This window comes from Bubalus bubalis, chromosome 3 (genome assembly GCF_019923935.1).
Source record: "Bubalus bubalis isolate 160015118507 breed Murrah chromosome 3, NDDB_SH_1, whole genome shotgun sequence".
Classification (NCBI taxonomy): domain Eukaryota; kingdom Metazoa; phylum Chordata; class Mammalia; order Artiodactyla; family Bovidae; genus Bubalus; species Bubalus bubalis.
In genome coordinates, this window is record NC_059159.1 from 29,443,408 (window position 1) to 29,464,489 (window position 21,082).

At 46.9% G+C, this 21,082-nt stretch overlaps 1 protein-coding gene across 10 annotated transcripts in view; it reads left to right on the plus strand.

Annotated features, from left to right (window-relative positions):
- Positions 1 to 21,082, plus strand: part of SPECC1 (sperm antigen with calponin homology and coiled-coil domains 1) — a 252,437-nt gene that overhangs the window by 57,171 nt on the left and 174,184 nt on the right. For all 10 annotated transcript variants that reach the window (XM_025278981.3, XM_025278979.3, XM_025278978.3 and 7 more), the window contains one exon: positions 6,962 to 7,100. In XM_025278981.3, the coding sequence (XP_025134766.3) occupies positions 6,962 to 7,100 (139 nt within the window). The remainder of the gene's footprint in view (positions 1 to 6,961; positions 7,101 to 21,082) is intronic.

Genomic DNA, 21,082 nt, shown 5'->3' on the forward strand with positions numbered 1-21,082 from the left:
GGCAGGGCTGCTGGGTGCCCCGAGACAGTGAGCAGGCCCCAGGAGGGCCCCAGCATAGCTTGACCTGAAGGCACAGAGCAAAGAGGGTGCAGTTGGGGTGCCCTGGGCTCAAGAGGAAATCTGTAGTTGAGCAGAGACAGGGACCCCCTGCATGGACCATGTGGACTCTCCAGCCAGCATCTGACCCCGGCGTCCACTGGACGGGCTCAGGGTCACCAGGGTCCTCATAATCCAGGTGTCACTGCCCCACTGGCCTGCATCTGGGCTTCTCCTCTCAGGGTTCCCCTCCCCCAACCAGGGCAGCCCCTGGGGGTCTTCCCTGCTGGCTCCTCCTCACCCTCTGGGGTTCCTAACATAAGTGGACTGGGGCCCCTCCTTACACCCTGAGATGAAACTCAGAGACCTTGTCACTGGCCTACACATACCCACACTCTGGAGAAATCAGTGTAGCATCCTAACTATAGAAGGAACATCATTTATAATTAAATCATCACGTTTCCACCTGCAACTGCCTGTGTGTGGCTCCACTGAAGGACCTGTGATGCTTCTTGGTGCCCCATGGATGTGGCCACTCCGAGCAGACAGATTCAGGGTTATCGTGTTGATGACTTGGGCACTGGGAAGGCTGGGGTAATGGTTTGAATGCTGAGCACTCTTGGTAAAGTTGTGAACCCAAGTGCAGTCTTCTCCTGTTCTTTTTAGAAAGCTGAGTGTATCTTAAAGTCTTACAAGAAACACATTGTCTTTATACATAAAACAAAGGGATGCTCTCCACTCAGATAACAATCAAAGACGCTCCAGCTCAGCGAGTGTCTGAGGGATCTGTGAAGCGTGTGGATGCAAACAGTTCCTTGTGCCAGGCTCTAGGAAGGACATCTGGGGTCTCCATCCTCCCACCCGGTAGACACCAGTACCGCCTCCAATCACGGTGGCAGCTAAAGACGCACCCACAGAATTCTGACACACTCCCTGAGGAATGGCACTATTCCTGGTGAGGACAGTTCTTGTAGGAGACAGCGTCCACTCATGAGCTCTGACACGGCATGGGGGTGACACATGGATCTGTCTCCAGCCAGCGCTCCTCCGGCTGCCTTTGTGACCCACCTCCTGGGCATCTGGAGGCCCCTTGAGGGTAACATACTCCACATTGACTGGTCTCCTTCCCCTCTGGCTCTCCCACCTGCAAACCTGCTCCTCTATACTTTCCCTGTTCCAGTAAATAGCAACTCCCTCCTGTCGTCGCTCAGGCAGAGCCCTGACATCATCCCCAGACCCTCCTTTCCTCACATCCCATGGTCCACCTGCCTGCTCTTGACTTTGCAGCCCATGTTCCATTCTCAACAGAAGCCAGGTGGTCCTGTCAACACAAGTCGCTCCTCTGCTTAAAATCCTCCAGGCTCTCCCCACCCATTCAGAGGGGAGTAAAGTGTCCTCCCACCCTGCCGAGCCTGGCTCCCCGGGCTGCGTGCACACAGCTTCTGGGCTCCCCCTTGCTGTCCTGTTGCTCCCTGGCAGTGCTCAGTGTGGGCTGAACACCCGGCAGGGGCGGTGGGTGTAGGAACAGCTCGCTGAGGAGGGGGTCAGACAGGCCGCATCAGGACCCCAGCTCTGCCCGCTGCTGGCTGTGGAACCTCAGGCAGGCTGCGTAGCTGCTCCGAGATGGGGTGAGGACTGTATCTGCCCTGAGACGTAAGTGTGGATAGTGTCCTGCACATAATTTTGTTTATCATTATTCTGTTATCCTGGCCCTGACCATTATTTCCATCGTTTTAATTTTTATTGTCTTTGACCTATTGGGAGACATCTTCAACGTGGATTTTAAATGAATACATACATTTCCCCCATAACCGACCCTGAGAACTTCTGGAATATATTAAAATATTTTCAAGCAGTGTTTAATCACAGGTGAAGCTCAGGTGTGTTTCCTACTGATGATGAACCAGTAAAATGGTAGCCGTTTCTGCCTTTGATGGATGTGTGTTTTGGAAACTGGTTCCAGTGGGAGGACATCGGGGGAGACGCAGACACTCCTCTGGAGGCTCTCAGCTCTTGTCCTGGTCCTTGGGGTTGCCAGGCCTGAACCTGTGAAAGAGGGTGATGGGGTTGGGGGAAGGAATAGCTGAGAGCTGCACCCCCGTGCTCTCTGACCCTCCTCTCCTCTCTGCCTCTGTGGGCAGAGGAAGAAGACAAAACCCAGAGCACAGAAGAGAAAGAGGCGACAGACACTGACAGAAAAGCAAATGGCTTCCCCCTCGAGTATTTTACTGCCAAAATCTGAGCACTCAGAGAAGCTGAATTATACACTGAACACGACATCCCACCAGCTGGATGCCACATCTCACTACGGCTGCTTTACAGGACTTCCGGGTGGCTCGGTGGTAAAGAATCACCTGCCAGCGCAGGAGACTCGGGTTCAACCCCTGGGTCAGGAAGATCCCCTAGAAGAGGAAGTGTCAACGCACTCCAGTATTCTTGCCTGGGAAATCGCATGGACAGAGGAGCCTGGTGGGCTACAGTCCATGGGGTCACAAAGAGTCAGACTCGACTGAGCACGCACACATTACCTATGACTGCTTTGCAGGAGATGGACAGATATAAGTGTAGACAGATATGTTTTCACTGGCCCAAAATAGGCAAACTAAAACACATGCACCGAAAGTAGAATGAAAGACCCTGCTTCAGATGCTGGCCTGAGCTGTCCAGCCGTGGAGGAACAGATGTGTGTGGGGAGGAGCAGGAGCCTGGATGGGATGGCGAGGGTAGAGGGGCTACTGTGAGTCCTCCTCATGTCATTGAGCCCAGCACAGGGAGGCAAGCCCCCCAGGCTCCTTGATGCAGACAGGCCACTAGAAGGCCCATGTCTGTTAGTCAGGACTCTCTTGGTCACAAATGACAGAACATTGACTTAAACAGAAGAGAAATCTATGGAAGACATCTGAGGTTCTGGGTCACTGTGTGCAGGACAAAGGTGCAAGACAGGAGCGTAGAGAGACCGGGACCACGGATGGGACTCCCCGGGACTTCACGTCACCTTTCTCTGCTTCTTTGTCATCTTCTTTGTCACGTGGTATGAAGTCTGGCTGTCAGTCCTGCCCATGCCTCCCCCATTCCTTGGAGGGCCCAGCTAATGCTTGCTTCTGGTTGGTTAAAAGAAAGCAACAAGCAAAGTATTGGGAAAGGTCTCTGCTTGGTGGGCACGAGTCATGTGTTAACCCCATCCAGTTTCCTGTGGCCAGGGCTCAGGGTCCCCGTAAAGCGGTCTCATGGTTTATGTTCTCCTTGAGTCTTGGGGACTGGGTCAGTCCTGTTGCTGTCCTTCAGGAAAGAATGCTCCACAGTTGCACTGCCCGAAGCAGGAGCCACCAGCCCGTGTGGCGGTGATGATCCCTGAAGTGTGTTGGGAGTGCAAGACACACATCAGGTTTTGAAGACCGAGTGCAAAAAAAGGAAAAGACCTCATCGGTGTGTTCTACATTAATTGATAATATTTTGAATGTATTGCATCCAGAAAATATATCACTAAATTTAAGGTTGCCTGTTTCATTTATGTTTTTTAATGTTCCTCCCAGACCATGTAAACTTAGGTCCATGGCTTGTATAATATTTTCACTGACAGTGCTACTCTAAAACCTTTTGGTTTTCAAAGTGTGGAACCCACAGCAGCAGTACCAGCATCCCCTGGGAACTCGTCTGAGATGCAGATCCTCAGGCCCTACCCAGACCTAGGGGATCAGAAACTTGGCAGGGGCACTGGGGCTGGGGTGCAGGCATCCGTCTGCATTTTAACAGGCCCTTAGGATTCTGACAAACCCTGAAGTTTGAGAACCACTGCTCCAATCGTTAACATGTTTTCCACCTTGAAAGACCAGATTGTGTTTTGTGTGATTGTTTGAGAACTTTGACATCCCCCACCCCCTTTTTGTGGAATTGAAGGAATATCTTAGCTACATGAATCTGTGAGCTGTTCAGATATTTTCCTTTTGTAAGCTTTCATGTACAGGTGCTCAGCAGCTTAAATATCAGTGGAAGCGTTGGTGAAAATACTTATTAAACACATCAAAGCAAGACTGATGCTTTTGTAGGGATCTTGTATAACAAACCAGAGATCTCAGGTGGTGCCAAAGCTGCATTCGATGACCAGGAAACAAAGTCAAGAATGCAGCCATGAACAGAGAAAGATGAATTAGTAACCTCACTCCAGCCGTGTGGCCGGCGTCTCCTGGCTCCTCTTAGGCTCTGGCCCAGTGGAAATGTTCTGTGTCTGATATTGCCTCCAAGAAATAATAAGAGAGGCTTTAGCTGTTTGCCTCAGAGGACAGGAAGGATCAATCTAGGGTCTGTATGTCCTGCCTCTGGGGAAAGTACTAAGCAGTGAATCTTTCTCCAAAGGAATTCCTCGTGGAAGGTGCAGGAGAAATGAAGGGCTTCCTGTAAAAGCTTTGCTGCCACCCAAACAGGCCATGCTGCACTAGGGAGACAGCACGCCACTGGCCTGGAGCATGTCTGTCTTATCCTTTTGCCAGTGAAGGATGGGATCAGATCTTTTTATAATACAGGTTGGGACCCCAAAGTCCAAGAAGAGGCCGAGGAAGTTGGGTACAGCTGGTAAAATGGAACTCAGAAGTGGGCTTCTCGGAGTTCACTCAGATGTGTACCATGGCTTGATCTGTTTATCAGGTGAAGAAACAAAAGCACAGAAAAAAAAACAAAAGCACAGACAGATAAAGTAATTTGCCCTGGGTCACACAGCCAGTAAGAGGCAGAGCCAAGATTCCAACCCAGGATTCCAAGTCTGGACTTAGAGCTGGTGCCCTAAGCTGCCACCCTGTGCCGCCCATGTGACATGGCTGTCCTTCAGCCCTGTCCACAAGCCCCGGTGGTGTCCCCGGCGTCTCCTGGCTCCTCTTGGGCTCCAGCCCAGTTGAAATCATACAGGCGTTGGAAACACAGTCCCAGGCCTGCCTCCCAGTCCTGCCTCATCCATGCAGCCTCGAGCGAGTTAGTTAATGCTCTTTGTCAAGTCCAGTGTGGTCAAGTTGTGCTTTGAATCGGAAGTAACATGTGAGTCAAGGACGTAGAAGGACCCAGGCTGCTGCATGTCATCAGCTCCTGTCTGTTCCCTTAATTCTGCCTCTGACCCTCCAAACAGGCTTACCACCTAGTCTTCACAGCAAGAACTTGACTTTGCCTTCCTTCCACCTCCCCAGGTGCTCTCTCTATTTCCCCACCCCTGTCTGCCCTCCCAGCTGCCTCCTCTCTCCCCTCCCCCACCCTGCCCGAGCCCTCCTTCGCTTCTGCTCACAGAGGGGTCTCTCCAGCAGACTCAACTGGATGGCTCGCCTGGCTGGAACACATGGGTTTCCCTGTTGTCTGCTCATCACGTCCGAATCCTTGTCACTGCTGCTCCTCATCCTTATTTCTCCAGGAGCCAGGAGGGTCCTGCCCTGGCCCCATGTGCTCCCCCTTCCTTCCCCACCCTGCTCCCTGCCCCCAGCTCTTAGCGTACACCTGCAGCCTCAGGGACACCCCATCCACTTGGTCCTCCAGGCCTGGTCCAGGGCACCTGCTCCATGAGGACGCCCACCCCTCCCATTTTTGTTTTCTTCACTGTTCATGAGTCACTGCACAGGAACTAGCCCCTTTGCTGGTTGTTGACCCTGAGAGCAGGCTGCCCACTCCGCTGTGACCCGTGTGCACCCTGGCCCGTGGATTCGGCACATTGCATGCACTGAGGGTGGACACCCAGCTGGCAGTAGGCCTTCGGAGCACAGTGTCCAGGATGGTGGGAGCAGCTCTGGGGGCTGTGGTGAGAGGGGAGGGGGCCCAGGCTCTCTGTTCCACCCCCTCCCCGTTCTCCCTCTCTGGGCTCCTTAACCTTCAGGAAATGGCCCTAGAGCAGGATGGGGCCCCTGACCAGTGTGGTGGCCCGGGCTTCCCACTCCAGGTCTCCTGTTGATTAGAGGGAATTTTCATGCTGTTTCTCAGAGTGTCATGTGTGTTTGCGGAGGCTCCAGACACCTGCCTGCCTCGTCTTCTAGAAGGATCCCCTCCACAGCTATCTTTAACCAAGACTCTGTAGTTGGGAGAACTTATTTGTGGTTTTTCTCCTTCAGCTCAGGTATGGTTTACCTGAGCCGGAGTGTGAGCTCATTTAGGGCCACCCCTAGGGCCACCCCCCCCCCCCCCCCCACACACACACACTTCAATACCTTTCAGCAAATGTTCGTTCTCTGCCTTCCCTGCGGGGGAAGAAGGCAGACAAGGAGCAGGGGTCCTGCTGTCTTTCTGCCATCCCTAACCATTCTTCTGGCTCCACAGCAGTCCCTCTCCTCCATCTGAACATGGTGTGTATGGGGTTGCCTGCCAGCGCTTGGGGTGGGCACCTGTGGATGTTCACCTGTTTGTATCTCTTCCCTCTGAGAAGGGAAGAACCTCCAGAGGTTTTTGTGCTACTTTTTATTGTCTTTGAATTTCTTGTGTGTCACTCTATCCTGACTTCTGTGTGCCATATAGTTCTTTTTTCATTGGTTCCCAGTCTTTTAACTTAAGAAAAAAAACAATAATACATCAGGACCATCCTGGTGGTCCAGTGGTTGACTCCCTGCTTCCAATGCATGGGGCATGGGTTCCATCCCTGCTTGGCCTGCACGCTGGGGGCAGGGGGTGGGGGTGTCTCAGCCAAATAATACATAAAAATACACATCATATTTTTAAAACTTCATTATTTGAATGTGATTGATGGGTGGTGACTGCCCACGACCTTACAGGGATCTCTGAAGCAGTGCTGGAGGACCGCGCTAGGACCAGAGGGCATCTGGGTTTGTCCACTCTGCGCTGTTCCCTCCGGCCCACTGCCGCCCGAGGAGCGGGGTGGGCAGGTGGGGCCCGCTCTGTGGTTTGCTGGTTTATGGCGCTCCTTCCCGAGAACGCATCTCTTCACCCTCTCTCCTCCACCTCTCAGCTCAAGCGGGCCAGCAGCGAGGACACCCTCAACAAGCCCGGGGCGGCCGTCGCTTCCGGGGCAGCAGCTCGGCTGAAAAAGACGTCCACGTCCGGGGCCATCTCCGAGCTCACCGAGAGCCGCCTGAGGGGCCCCTCAGGTAGGCGGGAGTGGGGACAAGGAGGTGGGAGGGTCTCAGGGAGGTGGGGGTAGGTGGGCGGGGTCTGGGGAGGCGTGGGACATGTAGGGGAAGCCCGGGGCAGAGGAGCCCTGGAAGCCCATTCTTGTCCATTTGAAAGCATCTCAGGGCTTCACTCCCCCTTTCCCTGTCAGGTCTGTCGGGACCACTTTGAGTCAGGAGCTTTTAGTCAACATTCCACAACGGGGGGTTTCTTTGTCTCGGGGAGACAGACACAAGGGGACATGGAGGCGGTGGGGAGCCCTGTGTGTCCCTCCGCCCCTCTGCTTGTCCGTCACTTTGCACGTGTGGCCTTCGTGGGGATCCAGGCAGGTTGGTACAACCGTGGGGCTGTCTTGGGGTCTTGGTGTTGCAGTGTAGATGAGTGCGTGGGCCTGCAGGTCCCTGGCGGAGCTGCCCAGCCTGCATTCTGGGTCCTGTGGAGACCAGGAAGATCTCAAGACTGCTTACAGTCGTTCAGACGCCAGTGGCCGCTGAAAGCCGTGGGCATTCTCTGTGTTAGCAGTTTCTTGAGAAACAGAAAAGGTTTTTTTTAAAATCCATTATTCAGAGCATTGGAAACTTAAAACATCAAAGAATATATTTCATTCAAGAATATATTACATTTTCTTTTGCAGCATGTAGATAAGAAAACTGAGCTTTCCGTGGTCCAACTCACAATGCAGGCCCATAAATAATAGTAATGTATTGCTCAGTCGTCCAAGATGGGAACAGCTAAAATGTTCATTTATGATTGGGGTTTAATGGTAGCCTGCTTGTGACTTTTTCACTTTTACGTAAAATATCACAGATTAGCTTTCCAAGGCACATTTTAATTTACTCAGTTTTCAAAAAGTTGAATCTGTAAAGAATATATGTGACTCTTTATGATGTGGGAATGGCCTCATGTTTCTCTACAACCAGTTTTACTTTTCAAAAGACTGGTTTCATACTAAATATACACACATTTGGTTTTTCTAAATAATTTTATTTATTGATGCGCAGGCTTTACTCCACTTGCGGTGAGCAGGGGCGACTCTAGTTGCTGTGCTCAGGCTTCTCCCTGCAGTGGCTTCTCTTGTTGCAGAGCACAGGCTCTAGAATGGGCTTCAGTAATTGTGGCTCCCAGGCTCTAGAGCGCAGGGTCAATAGTTGTGGCTCACAGGCTTAGTTGCTCCGCGGCATGTGGGATCCTCCCATATCAGGGCTGGAACCTGTGTCTCCTGCATTGGCATGTGGATTCTTTACCACTGAACCACCAGGGAAGCCCTCACACATTTTGTTTTTAAAATACAGCATATGAAAGTACAATATATTTTTATCAAGCCAGCCTAAGACTGTTTTTACAAGTTAACAAAGCACCACTAAAAAACTAACCTACTGACCTCACTCTCAAATATTGGTGTAAAAACGTGAGGTGAAAATTTTAGCGAGTAGAATTCAGCAAATTAACAGAGATCAGATCAGTCGCTCAGTCGTGTCCAACTCTTTGCGACCCCATGAAGTGCAGCACTCCAGGCCTCCCTGTCCATCACCAACTCCCGGAGTTCACTGAGACTCACGTCCATCGAGTCAGTGATGCCATCCAGCCATCTCATCCTCTGTCATCCCCTTCTCCTCCTGCCCCCAATCCCTCCCAGCATCAGAGTCTTTTCCAATGAGTCAACTCTTCGCATGAGGTGGCCAAAGTACTGGAGTTTCAGCTTTAGCATCATTCCTTCCAAAGAAATCCCAGGGCTGATCTCCTTCAGAATGGACTGGTTGGATCTCCTTGCAGTCCAAGGGACTCTCAAGAGTCTTCTCCAACACCACAGTTCAAAAGCATCAATTCTTCGGCGCTCAGCCTTCTTCACAGTCCAACTCTCACATCCATACATGACCACAGGAAAAACCATAGCCTTGACTAGATGGACCTTTGTTGGCAAAGTAATGTCTCTGCTTTTCAATATGCTATCTAGGTTGGTCATAACTTTCCTTCCAAGGAGTAAGCGTCTTTTAATTTCATGGCTGCAGTCACCATCTGTAGTGATTTTGGAGCCCAGAAAAATAAAGTCTGCCACTGTTTCCACTGTTTCTGCATCGATTTCCCATGAAGTGGTGGGACCAGATGCCATGATCTTCGTTTTCTGAATGTTGAGCTTTAAGCCAACTTTTTCACTCTCCACTTTCACTTTCATCAAGAGGCTTTTGAGTTCCTCTTCACTTTCTGCCATAAGGGTGGTGTCATCTGCATATCTGAGGTTATTGATATTTCTCCCGGCAATCTTGATTCCAGCTTGTGTTTCTTCCAGTCCAGCGTTTCTCATGATGTACTCTGCATATAAGTCAAATAAACAGGGTGACAATATACAGCCTTGATGAGCTCCTTTTCCTATTTGGAACCAGTCTTTTGTTCCATGTCCAGTTCTAACTGTTGCTTCCTGACCTGCATACAAATTTCTCAAGAGGCAGAGGTTTCTCTAGAGGCAAGTCAGGTGGTCTGGTATTCCCATCTCTTTCAGAATTTTCCACAGTTTATTGTGATCCACACAGTCAAAGGCTTTGGCATAGTCTACAAAGCAGAGATAGATGCTTTTCTGGAACTCTCTTGCTTTTTCCATGATCCAGCGGATGTTGGCAATTTGATCTCTGGTTCCTCTGCCTTTTCTAAAACCAGCTTGAACATCAGAAAGTTCACGGTTCACATATTGCTGAAGCCTGACTTGGAGAATTTTGAGCATTACTTTACTAGTGTGTGAGATGAGTGCAATTGTGCAGTAGTTTGAGCATTCTTTGGCATTGCCTTTCTTTGGGATTGGAATGAAAACTGACCTTTTCCAGTCCTGTGGCCTGTGCTGTTATCCAAATTTGCTGGCATATTGAGTGTAGCACTTTCACAGCATCATCTTTCAAGATTTGGAATAGCTCAACTGGAATTCTATCACCTCCACTAGCTTTGTTTGTAGTGATGCTCTCTAAGGCCCACTTGACTTCACATTCCAGGATGTCTGGCTCTAGGTCAGTGATCACACCATCGTGATTATCTGGGTCATGAAGATCTTTTTTGTACAGTTCTTCTGTGTATTCTTGCCATCTCTTCTTAATATCTTCTGCTTCTGTTAGGTCCATACCATTTCTGTCCTTTATCGAGCTCATCTTTGCATGAAATGTTTCTTTGGTATCTCTGATTTTCTTGAAGAGATCCCTAGTCTTTCCCATTCTGTTGTTTTCCTCTATTTCTTGGCGTTGATCGCTGAAGAAGGCTTTCTTATCTCTTCTTGCTATTCTTTGGAACTCTGCATTCAGATGTTTATATCTTTCCTTTTCTCCTTTGCTTTTCGCTTTTCTTTTCACAGCTATTTGTAAGGCCTCCCCAGACAGCCATTTTGCTTTTTGCATTTCTTTTCTATGGGAATGGTCTTGATCCCTGTCTCCTGTACAATGTCACAAACCTCATTCCATAGTTCATCAGGCACTCTATCTATCAGATCTAGGCCCTTAAATCTGTTTCTCACTTCCACTGTATAATCATAAGGGATTTGATTTAGGTCATACCTGAATGGTCTAGTGGTTTTCCCTACTTTCTTCAATTTCAGTCTGAATTTGGCAATAAGGAGTTCATGGTCTGAGCCACAGTCAGCTCCTGGTCTTGTTTTTGCCGACTGTATAGAGCTTCTCCATCTTTGGCTGCAAAGAATATAATCAATCTGATTTCTGTGTTGACTATCTGGTGATGTCCATGTGTAGAGTCTTCTCTTGTGTTGTTGGAAGAGGGTGTTTGTTATGACCAGTGCATTTTCTTGGCAAAACTCTATTAGTCTTTGCCCTGCTTCATTCCGTATTCCAAGGCCAAATTTACCTGTTACTCCAGGTGTTTCTTGACTTCCTACTTTTGCATTCTAGTCCCCTATAATGAAAAAGACATCTTTTTTGGGTGTTAGTTCTAAAAGGTCTTGTAGGTCTTCATAGAACCGTTCAACTTCAGCTTCTTCAGCGTTACTGGTTGGGGCATAGATTTGGATTACCGTGATAGTGAATGGTTTGCAATAGTGCATATCAAAACCAAGTGGATTTATGCCATCCAAGATTGGCTTACCAGGAAATTCAGGAATATAATCCATCACACAATATTGACAGGCTAAAGAAGAAAAACCATGAGGTCATCCCAATAGAGATGGAACATGCCTTGGACAAAGAGAGCACTCTTTGATTTTACTTTCACTTCTTTGTGATTAAAAAAAAAAAAAAAGTCTTGGTAGATTACAAGTGTATGGGTACTTCTTTAGTGATATGAAATGTATGTATCTCCAGCCAAAACCAGCATTATGCTGTATGGTGAAATCTTAGAAGTATTTCCATTAAAATCAAGAATGACTTAAGGTTCTGTTCAGTCACTCAGTTGTGGCCGACTCTTTGCGACCCCATGAATCGCAGCATGCCAGGCCTCCCTGTCCATCACCAGCTCCCGGAGTTCACTCAAACTCACGTTGGTTGCCCATCACCAATTTTTTTCTGCAAGTATTAAGCTAGGCAGTGAGACAGGAGAGCTATAGGAGGGTGTTCATGTTAGAATATAATGGTGATTTTATGCAGACAATAACATTTTATGCTTAGAATTTCCTGAAAGTTGTATCATTAGAAAAACCTTATCATGTCCTGAAAATGTGTTAGATAGGATAAGACTTCAGTGTGTGGCTAATTATAGAATGTGAAATACCAATAGCTTTCTCATCAGTAACTAGTTAGGAAAGATAATAACATAAGAAATAATCCCATTTATAAAGGAATGAAAAAGGTAAAATACCAGTAGTAAGCTTAATACTGGGACTTCCCAGGTAGCACAGTGGATGAAGAATCCACCTCCAAAGCAGGAGACGCGGGTTTGATCCCCAGGTAGGGAAGATCTCCTGGAGAAGGGAATAGCAGCCCACTCCAGTATTATTGCCTTGAGAATTCCGTGGAGAGAGGAGCCACAGTCCACAGGGTTGCAAAGAGTTGGACACAGCTGAGCATGCATGCACACGAACAATATGACCAGGGCCTATATTTTAAAAATCCTAAAGCTCTTTTTAAAGGACATAAATGAAGGTATGCATAAGTAGAAAGGTATATATACCTGGTTCTTGGATAAAACTAAATATAACAAAGATTAAATTTAGTAGATATGTTAAATAATACAAATGTCTGAAGTATCCTATGAATTTGTCTTCATCTCAGTTATAGTATCAGTGGGAATTTGAGAGCAGAAACACTGATAAAATGAGACCGATTTATATGAAACAGGAGTTCTCAACCTCAGGCGATTTTGCCCTTCACCCCAACCCAGGGAACCACTGGCAAAGTCTGCAGACAGTTTTGGTTGGCATCACTGGGGGTGATACTGCCATCTAGTGGGCAGAGGTCAGTGGTGCTGCTAAACTTCCTGCAAGGCACAGGATAGCCCCTCACAGAAAGGAAGGGTCCTGCCCGAAATGTCAGTAGTGTGCTGTTGATAAACCCTAATGTAGAAGAATAAATACTCTCAGATAACCAGGAAGTTTCTGAAACATCAGCGATCGGGGAGGACTATTCAGTGGAGCAGACAGTCCACAGGATTGGAGGATTTCGTGTAGGATTACAGTAGTAGTTTCTATCAAGATGGATAATTCACTCACAAGTAACGACTGATTGGGTCTTTAGGAAAAAATAAAGCTGGATCCCTATCTCATGCCTCTCATCAGAGTAAATTCCAAGTGGATTAAAATTTAAACCTTAAAAAGTGAAACCATGAATGTGCAGAGAGAAAACATCAGAGAATCAACTTGTGGTCTCGGCCTTGGAAAGAACAAGCACAAAAGTCAACTGGTGGAAAAAAATCACATAAATATTACACACTGCTTTGTAAATAAGGGTAAATTATTTGCAAGACATGTAACAAAGGGGGCTTATTTACAATGAGTTTGTATAAATCAATAAGAAAAATAGTACAAAAGAAAAATGGGTCGTTCATATAAAAAGGAAATACAGATAGCCACTAGAAAGATGCTGGGACTTCCCTGGTGGTGTAATGGTTAAGAATCTGCCTGCCAATGTAAGGGCAAAGATTCAGTCCCTGGTCCTGGAGGATCCCACATGCTGCAGGGCAACTAAGCCTGTGCACCAGGACTACTGAGTATGTTAGCCCTAGAGCTTGCGCTCCACAACAAGACAACAGCAATGAAGACCCAGCACAGCCAACAGAAAAAAGAGACTAAGTCCCACTTAGAGGTAAAAAGATATAATTCAGGGCAATAATTACAATATGTGATTTCCCCTAACAGATTAGTAAAAATTAAAATGATTGAGGAACTTTCTTGGTGGTCCAGTTAGGACTTTGTGCTTCCACAGCAGGGGACACAGGTTCAACCCCTGGCCAGGGAAATACGATTCCACATGCTATGCAGCACAGCCAAAATAAATTTTAAAAAAGAACTACAAAATGATTGATAATTTTTTATTTAATTAAGGGTGAGGGGAGCCACACCACATATTGCTGATGACAAGGACAATCTGGTAAAATCTATCTACATTTGAAACATGTATGATCTTTCACCAAGGATTTCTACCACTTAGCATTTAGCATTATGTTGGACTGTGAAGAAAGCTGAGCGCCAAAGAATTGATGCTTTTGAACTGTGGTGTTGGAGAAGACTCTTGAGAGTCCCTTGGACTGCAAGGAGATCCAACCAGTCCATTCTAAAGGAGATCAGTCCTGGATGTTCTTTGGAAGGACTGATGCTAAAGCTGAAACTCCAATACTCTGGCCACCTCATGCGAAGAGTTAACTCATTGGAAAAGACTCTGATGCTGGGAGGGATTGGGGGCAGGAGGAGAAGGGGACAACAGAGGATGAGATGGCTGGATGGCATCACCGACTCGATGGACCTGAGTTTGGGTGAACTCCAGGAGTTGGTGATGGACAGGGAGGCCTGGCATGTTGCACTTCATGGGGTCGCAAAGAATCGGACATGACTGAGTGACTGAACTGAACTGATATACTTGAAAAAGAATGCCTATATACATGAACAAGATGTTTGGTTGTGGCATTATTATAACAGTAAAACACTGGAAATACCCAAGTGTGTATCAGTCCAGGGCTGGTTGCATAATGAGATTTTGGTATGGCAGAATAGTATGCAGCCATGAAAATGGACACGGTAGATTTATATGTACCAACAGGGAAAGATGATTACTAAGTGGGAAAAATAAGATGGTGTGTATAGTCTGACCTCATGTGTTTTGATTTTTAAATACATGATTTAATTTTTGAAGTCATAACTGTTTTCCTGGAAGGATATAGGGATGTTACTTTGAGGAGAGTATTGAAAGTGGTGGGGGAAGGAGACCTTCCATATTAGATCTATCTATACTGTTTCAAAATGTTAAAAACACATACAGACATTGCTTTAAAAATTAAAAACAGAATCAGTTCAGTTCAGTTGCTAAGTCGTGTCTGACTCTTCACGACCCCATGGACTGCAGCACACCAGGCCTCCCTGTCCATCACCAACTCCTGGAGTTCACCCAAACTCATGTCCATTGAGTCGGTGATGCCATCCAACCATCTCATTCTCTGTCATCCCCTTCTCCCACCTTCAGTCTTTCCCAGCATCAGGGTCTTCTCCAATGAGTCAGTTCTTCGCATCAGGTGGCCAAAGTATTGGAGTTTCAGCCTCAACATCAGTCCTTCCAATGAACACTCAGGACTGATTTCCTTTAGGATGGACTGGTTGGATCTCCTTGGAGTGCAAGGGACTCTCAAAAGTCTTCTCCAACACCATAGTTCAAAAGCATCAATTCTTTGGTGCTAAGCTTTCTTTATAGTCCAACTCTCACATCCATACATGACTACTGGAAAAGCCATAGCCTGGACAAGACGGACTATAATCTAAATTTCTTTTTTGCTTTAGCCCAATCCTTACTCTTCTACTTGCCTTTTTGTGTGTGTCTTAACCATTTGTTTGTCAGTAATTTAACTGCTTAATCATAGCACATGTTCCCTTTATTCAGGATCCTAAAGAAAGACTTCGTAAAACCAGTTTTACTGGTTTTCTCACTCCATGGGCTTTAGTTTTCTTATTCTCATATTGAGGAAATATGCACAGATCTTCAGCTCAGTGATGTCATAGCAAAGGTCTGTGAATGCTTCATAAACTGTGATGGGCTATTTGGAAAGTATTCCAACAGTTATCATTCAAATTCTTGAATGTAATGAGATTACCTTGATTGTAATGAAATTACATCCTTTGACTTAATCAAGTTGGATTAAAAAATTGCACTTGTCTGTGGAGCTTTTGGGTTTTAAGTGCGGGCAGTCCTCAATATTTTCCTATCAGCTTTTGTACAGCTGGCACTTTTGTACATGGTCACATATCCCCAATCTGCCCCATTCCTGTGAATTAGACCCATGCATCAGCTGACAAACCGGCCATTAGGAGCACTGGCCGGCAGGTCATCCATCAGAGGTCTGTCTCTGCTGCAGGTGCCAGCACCCCTGCCACTGTGCAGTCGTGTTAGGTGGTTCTGTGAATATCAGCTCACACTTGGTCTTTATTTTACGTGCATGAAAACCAGGGGAATGAGAGCACTGGCACTAGTAATAAGTGTGGGTTTTAATATCTCAGGACCATTGAGACAAAGAAGGAAGTGACTCACTGTTAGAAAGGGCACCCCCATCAGGAGCTCACTGGGGTCACCACCACTCTATAGATTCAGCTGTAAAGACAAAAATGAAACTAAAGAAAAGAAGGAAAATACTAGCAGTATGTGATTGATTTCCTCCTAAAGGAAAGATATAAATTGTATGTAAACACTTAGGGGACAGAATTCTTTTTATGGCCCTCAACATTTGGCTTTGGGACGTGTTTTCGGTAATGGCGTGGGATGGTATAATCTGTTTTCTTTCAAGTATGTTAATTTTGGAAGGGATCCTGTCATGAAACAATTATACAGTGTTGTGGTTTTAAACTCATAGCAGTTAAACCTGTGATCAGCCTGTATTGTACCCTTTGCTGGGAATCGATCTGTCCTTGGGGAGGAGCCCTCAAACCTAGCACAGAAGAAAATGCTCACTCTTTAGGTAGTACTGATCATATGATGGCAACTGCTGCTAATGCGCTGTCTAACCTGGGTGCTGGGGGAGCTTGGTGAAGGGGCTGGACTGTCTCTGGGTTCTGATGTCCAGGCCCGAGCATCCCCAGGGCCCTGTCACCATCTGCAGTACCCAGAGCAACCACTGGAAGGCAGGAAGGGGTGTGGATGGGGCAGGTGATCCAGCCCTACCTGGCACCCTCCTCCACCCCACCCTGCACCAGGTGCTGGCCTCGCTCAACCTCACCACAGCCTCCAGGAGAAGGCAGTGTTTCGTCCAGATCATGACACTTCAGGGAGGTCACACGAGCGTTACTTTGTCTTCTCCATGCCCGCCCATTTCCACACTGAACACTTGCTCTTCCCAACTGATTTCGAATCAATATTATAACATCTCTGTGGTAGAGCCCAGCCCAGACACCTGCTTCCTCCTTTTCTCCCTCCAGTGTCTGTGATGCAGATCTGGTCTTAACTGATGGGCATGGGCTTAGAGAATGGGGTGGCCCCTGGTGGTAGATGGCTGTCGTCCCTGATACCCCCTAACTGCACATCCCAGGGCCCCAAGAGATGCTGAGCCTTTTAGGTACCCCCTCCTGCCAAAGCTGCAAGAGAGCCCCACCAGTAGATGGCAACCTCGTCCACACACTGACTCATGTTCTGGGAGCCCCCACTCTGACTAGAGGTCCTTTTGATATTCATGCAATTAGGTCTACAAACATTTTTGAGTGCCTACTGTGTGTCTGACACTGTTTTAGGCAACAGGGCAACCTCAGGAGGCAGGACAGAGATCCCCCATCCATGGAGCTCCATGAACAAACATTGACGAGAACAGTGCAGGCACATGGTTGCAGCCAAGATGGGAGGGGTGCAGGGCAGAGGGCTGGGGTTGGGGGCTGAGGGAAGGAGGAGTGACTCACCCGACCTCGTTTTATTTACTTTTTATTTTTATATTGCAGTATAGCCGGTTAATGGTAGCTATACTGGTGGCTCAGATGGTAAAGAATCTGCCTGCAATGGGGGAGACCTGGGTTTGATCCCTGGACCAGGAAGATCCACTGGAGGAGGGAATGGCTAGCCACTCCAGTATTCTTGCCTGGAGAATTCCATGGACAGCAGCCTGGCGGGCTACAGTCCATGGGATTGCAAGAGTTGGATACCACTGCTACTAGTCAATTAACAATGTTGTGTTAGTTTCAGATGGGCAGCAAAGGGACTCAGTCTGTTATACATGTATCCACTCTCCCCCAAACTCCCCTCCCATCCAGGCTGCCACAGAACATTGAGCACAGTTCCCTGTGCTATACATTTTAAATATAGCAGTGTGTCCATATGGATCCCAGAGTCCCTAACTATCCCTTCCCCCCACCCTGGCAACCATAAGTTTGTTCTCTAAGTCTGTGAGTCTGTTTCTGTTTTGAGTCATGTGTTAAGATTCTACATATAAGGGATGTCATACAATATTTCTCCTTCTCTGTCTGACTTATTTTACTCAGTATGACACTAAATCCATCCATGTCTCTGCAAATGGCGTTATTTCATTCTTTTAAATGTCTGAGTAGTATTCTATTGTATATGTGTACCACGTCTTCTTCATCCATTCTTCTGGACTTAACCTCATTTTAGAAGGAGCATTTTGGCTGCCTGTGCAGACTGGACTAATGGATGGGGGAAGACCCAATCAGAGGCTATGGCCAGGCCCTAGGAGAGAGCCTTTTCAAGGCTGAATAATATTCCCTTGTATGTAAACCACATTTTCTTTATCCCTCCATCACTGACTAACCAGGAAATAGCTTTAACTTCTGCAGTGTCCAGGGTGACACCACTGTGAGGAGGTTTTGAACTTGGTACTGCTATTATAAAGTCTTGGATTCTTTGAGGGTACCTGGCAGTTTCATGACCCTATACTTCCCAGAGGTACATGATCATCAGGGTTTGGTGGCTTTCAGGGTTCCTCTCTGGGAACCTGTGGTTCAAAGGAGGGCACTCTCCCTACTTGTCCCTCCAGAAATACTGACTTTTTTGCAGTCTTTCCGTCCAGAAATGTGGCCGCCTCTCTGAGCCTTCCTTTTCGTCTTTCTCTATAGTTCATGTATTTCTTCTCCTTTTTCTTCTGTTTGTTGAGTTTACGCCCAGGTTTATACTTTTATTACTTTTGTGAGTGGGATTGCTTTTTCTTCTTTTTTAATGTGGAAAACTTCATGAACGTGCATGTCATCCTCCACACCAATCTTCTCTGTGTCCTTCCAATTTTAGGATGTGTGTTGCTGAGGTGAACATTCACTGTATTTTTTTAATTAGATATTTTTTAAACTATCTAATTTGTAACTGACTCCTTCCCTTACTGGTACTGATGGTTTTCAGTTGATTCTCCCATGATCTCCAAGTGGACGATTCTATCAGCTGCAGATAACAAAGCCCTTTTTCTCCTTCATCCCTATGGCTGTGTCTTTTCTTTCTCATTCCTGCTGTGTCGTGTGTGTGACACTTGGGTTGTGTTAAATGCTAGTGATGTCCTTGTTCTCATTTTACTGTGATTGCTTTTGATCTTTCCCCATTAAATCAGATGCAGAAAGTTGGCTTGAGATATTGATTTGCAGGTTCAGTTCTTCCTTTCCTCTTTTGCTTAAGAGTTTCTAGATTGGGTGGTAGATTTATTAAATGCCCTCAAGGCATTCTGTTATGACTTTAATTATTGGTTTTCTCTTTACCCTGGAGCCTACTTCAGGGAATTCAAATATGTGTATATTCTGTCTCCTGAGTATATCTTCCCCATCACGTATTAATATTTTCTTTAATCCTTTTGATTACTTTCGTGCATCCTCTGATTTTTTTAAAGTTTATCATCTAATGTGCTTTGCTTTGTTTCTTTACTTCAGCTATTGTGTGTTTCATCTTTTGTCTGATTTATCTGATCTCAAATTGTTTCTTCTTCATAACCTCTTGCTGTAGCTTCACAGCTGTAAAAGCTCCTTGAATTTCAATGTGGATACACATTAGAGATTTTCTAAAATTTCCTATTTCTTCCAGTGACTGTTTCATAGGTGCTTATTTATTTGGCTTTTTCATTTGGTTCCCTTCTTATGAATGGCCAAGACTTTCCAGATAGATCTAGTGATTTTCTAGAATCATCCATCTTCGCAGAGGGAAGTCTGTTGTATCACGTTCTGGGGGCTGTGTCCACACAGGTGACTTTCTTTCACGCTGAGACTCAGGGTAAACTTCTGAACAGTGACTCAATTTTCTCCCATCCGTGTCTTTACTCATTGGAGGATCAGAGCCTCCCCCTTGGAGAAGCTTCTCCAGTTTCCTCACCTGTAAGACGAGGTTGACCACACCCATCTCAGGAAGTGGTGAGAAGGAAGTGCAGTGGCCTCTGTGAGGAAGCAAGAGTGGAGCCTAACGTGGAGCTGTCTTTATGAAACGTGCTTTTGTCCTTGAAAACCACCCTGTGGGACAGGACCTCAGAGTCAGGAATTATGGCGATTAGATAAACCCACCTGCCATGGGCTCTGTCTGGCACATCTTGCCCAGGAGCTCCCAGCTCTGCATTACAATGTGCTGTTTTTTCCTTCCAAAGCTACCGTCCCTTGCACTTGGTCAACAATTCCTTTTTCAGTCAAAATTAAAGTTATCCTTTTTGGTTTGAAGCAGTAAAATTCGGGTCAGGTTTTGACTGAATATATGAAAGAATGGGCTTCCCAGGTGGCACTAGTAGTAAAGAACCTGCCTGCCAGTGCAGGTAGATGTAAGAGACACAGGTTCAATCCCTGGGTCAGGAAGATTCCCCTGGAGGAAGGCATGGCAACCCACTCCAGTATTCTTGCCTGGAGAATTCCATGGACAGAGGAGCCTGGTGGGCTGCAGGCCATGGAGTCACAGAGAGGACATGACTGAAATGACAGCACATATACACACACATGCATGGAAGAATGTTCCAGCAGCCACAGCACATCAGAAGCGCTCAGCCCCAGGAAATGAAGAACTCCCAGTTACTGGAGTGAAGGTTTGATGGGGATGTTGGAGGGTGATTGAATCAGATCCTTACTAACCTCCTTTCTGACTTCACAGGGTTGCTGTTAAGCTCAAAGACCTCCTCCTGCATGTCTTCTCTTGTCCCCTCCCACATGGGAGACACTCTTCTGGGCCCTCAGGCCAAACCTGCATTTCCACCCCAAAGTGAACCTGCCTTCCGGAAACGCTACCCCAACAGCTGACACTGTCTATCCATTTGTTCCTTCACCGAGTATTTGTGTCTTCTGACTCCCAGGCATCTTTCCAGGTGCCAGGGAGGCAGCCATGAGCAACACACAGAAAGCCCCAGCTCTTCTGGGTCTTCCGCTGTGTTCTCGTTCTCGTGGGATTTTTCTGAATGGTGCTCACCTCTCACTGCACGGGGTTCCAGCTTCCTCTAGCGTCTGACTCCTCCGACTGCAGTCACCCAGATCAGCTGTCCTGTTTTCTGTCAGCCTCCTTTCTGGAGTGTGTGACTGTCTTTGTCACCACATTTGCCCACTTTTCATTTCCTCTGGGTTCCCCTGACCCAACCTGGCCTGGCATCTCTCACCTGAAAAACACAGAGGCTTCTTGATTTGGGTTGGGTTGCAAAGGGTTTCCTCATCATTTATAGCAACTTTGAACATTTTTAAAAATTGAGGTTTCTTGGGCTCCAGTATCACTGTGGATGGTGACTACTGCCATGAAATTAAAGACACTTGCTCCTTTGAAAAGAAAGCTACGACAAACCTTTTTAGGCAGTGCATTAAAAGCAGAGACATCATTTTGCCAACAAAAGTCAGTATAGTCAAAGCTATGGTTTTTCCAGAAGTCATGTACAGATGTGAGAGTTGGACCATAAAGAAGGCTGAATGCCGAAGAAT